The sequence below is a fragment of the Heterodontus francisci genome, chromosome 8 (assembly GCF_036365525.1).
Source record: "Heterodontus francisci isolate sHetFra1 chromosome 8, sHetFra1.hap1, whole genome shotgun sequence".
NCBI lineage: Eukaryota > Metazoa > Chordata > Chondrichthyes > Heterodontiformes > Heterodontidae > Heterodontus > Heterodontus francisci.
The window spans coordinates 118666737-118675527 of NC_090378.1; the positions used below are offsets into that span (position 1 = coordinate 118666737).

At 42.4% G+C, this 8791-nt stretch overlaps 1 protein-coding gene across 1 annotated transcript in view; it reads left to right on the top strand.

Moving 5' to 3' along the window:
- LOC137372595 (centrosome-associated protein 350-like) overlaps nucleotides 1-7534 on the top strand; it is a 65016-nt gene extending 57482 nt beyond the window's left edge. Inside the window, exons 6-9 of the mRNA XM_068036535.1 lie at nucleotides 3931-4081; nucleotides 4203-4300; nucleotides 5656-5688; nucleotides 7451-7534. Coding sequence (XP_067892636.1) covers nucleotides 3931-3952 — 22 coding nt within the window. The 3' untranslated portion in view covers nucleotides 3953-4081; nucleotides 4203-4300; nucleotides 5656-5688; nucleotides 7451-7534. The remainder of the gene's footprint in view (nucleotides 1-3930; nucleotides 4082-4202; nucleotides 4301-5655; nucleotides 5689-7450) is intronic.
- The last annotated feature ends 1257 nt before the right edge of the window (nucleotides 7535-8791 follow it).

Below are 8791 nucleotides of genomic sequence, written 5' to 3' on the forward strand. Positions count from 1 at the left end.
ACAGACTACAAAGGCCCAGTGACTGCTGAGGTAGCTACTGTTCACTGAAATAGCAATAAAAGTCCTTGAATTAGTCTCGGCATCTCTGGAATGGGGAGAGGAAAGTTGGCCAGGAAACCAACCATGCTGCAATCCAGAGACTCCTGCTTGAACTGCTGACTTCACTGTCCAAGATCACCTGGGCTTTATGGTTGATATTGGAAACTAGTTCCTGTGGAACTGTATTGCACTAAAGAGAGGAAAAGCAATATTTAGTTATTTCTAGTGAATACATTCCCCCGTCGCACACCTCTGATTTATTTTCAGTCGTCTTTTCCTTTTCAGAACACAATATTGAATGAGAACACTATGTGCTTTAAAATCGAGTGTTCCAGACCACAATCGCAGTAGAGGTATTCTATTGAGCTGTTGTAATGTTTTCTGAGAAATCCAGTGCAGTTTGCTGTGTTTTTGTTGCTGTAATAGGAGACTGTTACTAAATCTCGATACTCACCTGAAATGTCTGGGTCAGCAGACTAAGGAGTCATTGCGATCTGTCCACTGTTGATGACAGAAAACCAAATCTTCCAGAACATCTGCAAAGTAGCTTTTAATCGACTTGCTTGTTTTGATGATAACATTCGCACCTACTCCAATGTCGGAAATAACTCTGGACACTTCAGAGATCTTTTTCTTTCAGTAGCGAGGTGTTATATATACACCCATCCACACCACCCCAACTAAAGAATGTTCTTTGTGCTTCATTGTAAATCCTGCTGTGTAATATAGATGACATTCTACCAACCTTGCTGCACAAGGGAATGGCAGCATAGAAATATTGCTGGTCTAGTAATCCAGAGGCCTGGACTAATGCTCCAGAGACAGTAGTTCAAATCCCACCATGGCAGTTCTGGGAATTTAAATTCAATTAATAAATTTGGAATTAAAAGCTAGTTTCAGTAACGGTGACCATGAAACTATGGATTATCATAAAAACCCATCCAGTTCACTGAGGCCGTTCAGGGGAGGGAATCATTTGTCCTTACCCGGTCTGGTCTGTATGTGCGTCCAGACCCACAGCAATGTGGTTGACTCTTAACTGTCTTCTGAAATGGCCTAACAAGCCTCTCAGTTGCACAAACTGCTGAAAAGAAGTCAGTGAAGAATGAAACTGGACAGACCACCCGGCATTGACTTAGACACTGGAAACGACAAAGGCAGACCCTGCCTAGTCAACCCTGTAAAGTCCTCCTCACTAACATCTGGGGACTTGTGCCAAAATGGGGAGAGCTGTCCCACAAAGTCATCAAGCACCAGCCTGACATAGTGATACTCACTGAATCATACCTCACAGCCAATGCCCAAACTCCTTCATCAGCATAATAATACAAAATAATGCAGATGTTGGAAATCGTAAATAAAATCAGAAAGTGCTGAACATCAGACCTGAAACGTTAACTCTGTTTTACTCTGCACAGATGTTGCCAGACCTGCTGAGTATTTCCAGCACTTTCTGTTCTCATATCTTTTTCATATATTGTGCAAATGGTGATGATCTTTAGTGTGGCTTTTCCTTTGCCACACTGGAGAGGGAATGGTGGGAAAGGAATCAAAAATTAATTGAAGCAAAAAATGCTGTAATCCAAATATTTTAAGGACTCTCCCTACTTTCCATGCCTGACTTAAATCCTATCATATCAGTGACACTTTAGGTTCCTGGAAAGCACAGAGCAAAAGGAGCTGTGTGTGAGCAGAAAGTTGCTTTTATTTGTTTTGAGGCATTTCACATTCGCTTACCGTATGTTTGTTTGGAAGGTTTCCATTATACTTATCTGTTGTCACGCTCATGCAAGGAGTAACTATGAACTATGAAGTGAATGATGAATTAAACTCCAAAATTGGCCCACTTTTGATATAAGACAAAATGGAATAAGAGGTCACGTGACCTCCCCTGTACTGAGAATATACACTGACTGCTGGTGACGGAAGCCATCATCATGTCTGGACCAGCCTGGAGAAAGCATATTGAAATTCAAACTGTCTATTCGATGTTAATGGCCCCTATCTTCAAGGATTGGGTTGACCATGACTTCACGGACAGAGAGACTCCAAACTCCAAGCCAAGATAATAAATGTGAAATACCACCACTTTATCAAAAGGGGCAACATTCAAACGCCATTGCCGAGCAATGACCACACATTCAGAGACATTATACGAATACAACAGGGGAGACCAGTTTTAGTCGCCTGAAAGAAACCAAGCCTGATTTTTTTTTTCAAAAAGACACTTTTATGTGCAGAAATCCAGAGAGCAGGAGACAGAAAGCCAGCAGCCAGGAGGCTGAGAGATATCTGTTCCAACCAAGAAGACCCTGCCAAATTACCATCTTTCAAACACAGAGGTAGAGACTGAAGGTGACCTTGAAAACTCCCCATTTAAGAAATTGTAAGAGGATTTTCATCACCGAACTTTGACTGAGTTTTAACCAAAGGATTCTGCAGTAAAACATCCGATCACATGAATCTTTCCACGTTCCAAATTCAGTAAAGCGGGAAAAGAAAACCCAGGCATGCACCTTTTAAAATTTCCTCCCAGGAAAACCATCAATGGTTCACAGTTAACTCTTAAACAATCGGACTTAAGTGCATACTATCCTTTAATCTCTATTTTTTTCTTGTGTGTGTGCATGCATGTGTGTGTGCAACTGGGTGAATTTGCAAATTTTCTGTATTGTTTAAGAAATATTTATCTGTCTTTTAATCCTATAAGAAAGCCTGTTGTTTGTCTGTTCATTTGACCATTAAAACGCTTAGGGTTAAAGACTTTTAAAAATCACATTGGGCTGAATTTTATTAGCGCGTGGGATCTCATTACCATAGAGGCCACGCGAAGCTCTCCCCAGATTATGTGGGGTAGGGTGGGACAGCCGGCACTTTATTGGAGGAAGCCGGCACAGCTGAGAGTGATGTGCTGGGGCTTTATTTAAAGGACAGACAGTACAGCAGCTATGCCTGTACCCACAGAGAGTCCCTGGAAATGAGACTGCTGCAATTCAAGATCTGAATGGAGAGAGAGGGGCATGCCAGGGTGGCACCATGGTTTAGTTTTAGTTTAGTTTAATTTAGAGATACAGCACTGAAACAGGCCCTTCGGCCCACTGATTCTGTACCGACCATCAACAACCCATTTATACCAATCCTACACTAATCCCATATTCCTACCACATCCCCACCTATCCCTATATTTCCCTACCACCTACCTATACTGGGGGCAACTTATAATAGCCAATTTACCTACCAACCTGCAAGTCTTTTGGCTTGTGGGAGGAAACCGGAGCACCCGGAGAAAACCCACGCAGATACAGTGAGAACTTGCAAACTCCACACAGGCAGTACCCAGAATTGAACCCGGGTTGCTGGAGCTGTGAGGCTGCGGTGCTAACCACTGTGCCGCACAGTGATGCTCCCTGACCGCTGTCCTCCAGGCTGTGCGGGAAAGGCGGACGCCCTCTTCCGCAGCGATGGCAGGAAGAGGCCCTCCCGCCTGACCAAGATAGCCTGGCTGGAGGTGGCACAGGAGCTCACCAGCCATGATGCCATCTGCCGCAACTGGGTGCACTGTCGCAAAAGGATGAATGACCTGCTAAGAAACGTGAGAGTAAGTGCCAATGTCGATCAGGACTGCACTGAATCTGGGTGCACCCACACAGAGTGGCATATGTGTACCACTGCTAAAGAAAGGGATGTTTGGTGGGGAGGGAAGAAGCGACCTGAATGGTGCAATGTATGACAGAACTTACACTAGTCTGGTCTTCGGGCAATGGCATCTACATGAGTGGCTCACTAAGTAGTGCACACCGAGTACCCCCCAGCTTTGCGACCAGCCAGGCTCTGTTGACGTGTCGTCCTGTTGCAATGCCATTGTTAATATCTGCCTCCTTGCTCCTCCAGGCGAAGAGGGCCCACAATTTGAGGGAGGCATCCCGCACCGGTGGAGGTCCACCACAAATACAAAGGCTGACGGACGCTGGGGAGGAGACTCTGCAGCTGGAACCACGACAGCCACCACACTCATTTGGCCAAATTGACATGGGGGTCCAAGGTGAGCAAACATCGAATCAATATTAAAGATGAGCACTGTGGAATGTTGGTTCTGTAATGCAATGTTGCTGCAATTATGAAAAGTACTCGATCAAGACTAACAATGTCCTCTTCCCAAACAGAACCGATCCTGGCTGCACGGTTGATATCCCATACCTCGGAAGAAGGACCAGACGCTGAAGCAGCAGGGTCCGAGGACACGAACACACCTTCTACCTCGGTAGGTACCCGTCCGGCCTTAGAGTGTGGCTCACAATGAACCACAGAAACCACAGAAAAATTATGGCACAGATGGAGGCCATTCAGCCCATCGTGTGTGCGCTGACCAAAAACAGAAACAGCCACCCAAACTAATCCCACCTTCCAGCACCTGGTCCGTAGCCTTGCTGGTTACAACACTTCAGATGCATATCAGGCACATTTTAAATGAGTTGAGGGTTTCTGCCTCAACCACTGTTCCAGGCAGTGAATTCCAGACATGCACTCTGGGTGAAAAAGATTTTCCTCATGTCCCCTCAAATCCTTCTACCAATCACCTTAAATCTGTGCCCCTTGGTAATTGACCTCTCCAATAGGGGAAACAGGTCCTTCCTGTGTACTCTATCTAGGCCCCTTATAATTTTGTACACCTCAATTAAGTCACCATTCAGCATCAACCCTAGCCAATGCAATCTTTATTCAGAGCTCCAACTTTCAAGCCCTGGCAACATTCTTGTAAATCTCCTCTGTCCGCTCTCCAGAGCACCTATGTCCTTCCAGTGGTGAACAGAACTGTACGCAATACTCTTGCTGTGGCCTAATCAGCATTTTATACAGTTTCAGCATTACATCCCTGCTTTTGTATTCTATACCTCGGCCAAGATGCCAGAATTGGAGGAGCACAGATATCTGAGGGTTGTAGGACTGAAGAAGTTTACAGAGATAGGGAGGGGGAGGTCATAGAGGGATGTGTCAGAGCAGAAGCCAATATAGGCCAGTGAGCACAGGAGATGATGGGTGAGCAGGAACCGGTGCAAGCCAGGACAAGGACAGCAGAGTCCCGGATGTGCTGAAAGAGGAGCTGAACTAAACTGCGGTTGACTTTGAGTTGGATTCTGGAGAGCTGATTCACAATGGCTCTTCCAGAACTGATCTTCCTTCAACAGGTGGGTTTTGTTGCACCATCTGCATTATGATGCAAAAGAATGCCTGTTCAGAGAACGGGAAAGCTTGATGTTTAGTTTAATCAGGAGTGGTGGTGGCAGGGAAGGGTGATAATTCTTCATTTAGCGGGAGGAACTTATCACAGAGGTTTTATTGTAAAGAAAGACTTGCATTTATATAGCACCTTTCATGACCTCAGGATATCCCAAAACGTTTTGAAGCCTAGTCTATTTTATGAAATAATGACTTAGCAGTGCATGTATTACACCTTTGGTGTTGTATACATGATTGAGTTTTGGCCGCATACTAATTTGGAACCAAGTTTACAAGGTTGTATTTTGCTCCTGACCATTCAAGTCCATAATTTTGTCGTACAATCCAACCTTTCTACAAATCGAATTCATGTTTTTTGTCCTTGTTTCTTTCCTGTAGGGTGATTTGAACAATTTTGTAAAGAAACGAAGGGTTAGTATGAATTACTACATTTTGAAAAACTTTCAAAGTTGTGTGTGGGGGGAAAACATGCCCCTAAATGTTATTGGGCTTTCTTTTTCACTTGGATAGTGGTGGGGGGATCGGTGAGGGGGGTGGGGCGATTCCAAAACTAGGGGCCATAAGTAGTTACTAGTAAATCCAATAAAGAATTCATGAGAAACTTCTTTACACAGAGAGTGGTTAGAGTGCAGAACTTGTTACCTCAGGCAGTAGTTGTGATGAATAGCGTAGATGTCTTTCAGGGGAAGCTAGATAAGTGCATGTGGGAGAAAGAAATAAAACGATATTCAGATCAGGTCAGATGAAGTCGGTGGAAGAAATATAAACATTGACACAGACCAGCTGGCCAAATAGCCTTTTTCTGTGTTGTTAACTTGATGTAATTTACCTTTCAGCAGTTATTGCCGGTACAGCCTGTACCCAGTGTTGATACGTGATTGAAATTATTACTGAATTATGTCTCGGTGCGACTGCAAGTTTTTCATTAATCATGAAAGCGGATGAATAATTTCTCAATATTTCACACAGTATTTTCCTTCAGAAGATAGACATCAGTTACATTCATGACACATCAGAGATTCCAAGTGCAGCTCTTAGGTTAATCACTGGTGATGGGCATTTTTCCTTCATATTTCTGATGTTGCTGGTACCAACTTTTCAAACATGCATTTATTGCCAAGGTTACTGTTCAGGATATTTGTAGCAATTTCATTTCATGTCACAGCATTCTGCAGAGAACCTGAAAATGATAACATGATAAGAACTTGACGATGTGGAAAGCAGTGAAATTTCATTTCTAAAAGTGTAACGTGAGTTCCAATTTTAGCCTAGCCCGGGAATTGAGTGGGTTCAGGTAAGATGCAGTTTACACCCTGCTCAGTTTGACTTCAATAGATCATAAAATCAACTGGGATGCAAAATGGGCATCTGTCCCAAACCTGTAAGATTCCAGTGAGGTGAATAGGTTAAAATTGGGGCTATAAATCTATCAAATGGCTGCTCTAAGCAGTGGATGATTATAAAGTGTGCATATTTTAATGGGCCTGATGAATACTGGCTTACACTTTATATCCCAACAGTAACATGCTGTTGTCAACGTTTGATGGGAAAAGTCTTTCCCATTTACCTGTCAAACTGTCACTGAATACAAGATGTAGCAGAGAACCCACAAGTCATAGAGTCGCAGTGTTATACAGCACAGAAACAGGCCCTTTGGCCCATCGTAAGTGATCAAAAGAAAACACTGCAGTGTTGTGGTTCAGAATATTCTAGCCGCTTGCAGTCCACAAAGTTCACTCTGGTGCAACATCTTGGATCAATAACTGTAGATGAGCTTCTACTCATCAGAATTTCTTTCAAATAAGGCAGCAATCTTGAATAAATTTTCTTCTCTCCCAGTCCTTTATCAGTTTGATATTGTTCTAAAATGAATGTTTGATTAATATTTTTTCAGACGATTCATCTTTCAGGCACTGCTTTGAGAGGAATTGTAGCCTGAAAGCAACCTTGGATAACCTGTATAGATTCATCTCTTTGGTGCCACGTCTGTGCCATTTTTTCCCACTGCAGTGAGACTTTGAGGCATGATTTACTGTGCATTGAGTATCCAGCAAACAAAACGTATTTCAAGTAGTTTTTGGTCAGGAGTTAAAAGTACCAGTGACTAGGTGTAGCGGTAGCAATGCTTTGTGTATTTTTTAAACTTTTACTGTTTCTTTCCATGCTCTTTCAGGAGTTTGAAGTGCTTGCACAGATTAAACTGTTGCAGTCTACTTGTAACAACTACTGTATCTGCCCAGTCCGAGGTTTCTCAAATGGTTCCACAGTCAACAATATTTAACTGATGAAGAAAGGTAAGTGGTATTGTGAGAATGTGCTGATCAAACCATGAAGTGTTGTATATGTAATCTTCTAAAATTTTAATGGCTGTTCAATGTTTGTGAGCCTGTCAGTACAATTAGGTGTAGCGGTAGCAATGCTTTGTGTATTTTTTAAACTTTTACTGTTTCTTTCCATGCTCTTTCAGGAATTTGAGGTGATAGCACAAATTAAACTTTTAAAGTCTACATGTAACAACTACTGCATCACCCCAGTCCCTAAGTTTCTTAGGTGGTTCAACAATCAACAATATTTGACTGATGAAGAAAGGTGAGTGGTATTGCGAGAATGGATGTTCATATTGTGTTGTCTGTGTCATCTTCTATGATTTTAATGGCTGTTCAATGTTTGTGAGCCTGTCAGTACAATTATTCTCTTCCCGTTCCCTGATTTCAAATAATTTTGTAATGGAATCTGACTGAGCAGGATAGTGCTCACAACCCATCACAAGAGTTCTATCGTTGTATCAAAATGGGTTTTATTAGTATATTGTAACACACACCATGACAAGATTGAAAATGCTGGTCCCTTTAATGAAACGGGTCTCATTTCAGTGTTAATAGGGAGCAGGTGATACTCATCATAGTTATGAATTTGAGGGCTGGGTTTTTGCCCAGTTGGGGAGTTGCCTCTGGACAAAGAGTTAGTCGAGAAATTGTATAAAACATGGAAATCTAGACCAAAGCATTCCACATATAAAATTTAATCAAGATAAGAGAGATACATTTTAATGGTTGAAAATTAGAGGGAGAGAGTGTGAAAGAAAGAATACAATGTTACAAATTCAAAGCAAAATCAACGTATTCACTTATTTACTAATAATTGGTAGTATTTAAAATACTTTCCTTCCAATCGTGGAAAAGGTCACTCATTTGGATTTCTTGAGTGGAAAGATTGTTTCAAACTTCTTGAAAAACTCTCGTTTGGTTAGAGCTTAGGGATTCAAATTACAGCAGCCTTCGGAACACCAACTTTGAATCTGATCAAGCTAGTGGTGATAAGAGATAGATAGATACACATAGATATGGGGAAGGAGAGTCGATGGGGATACAAGGAAAATTGAGGAGATGCCAAAGGCAATAGCAAATGAAGCCAGACATTTCAGCATGGGCTGGGGGCAGACATTACAAAATAGGGAATGTGGAATCTGGTCACGCAAGAAGTTTGAAATCAGATTGTTCAGATCACCACTTGG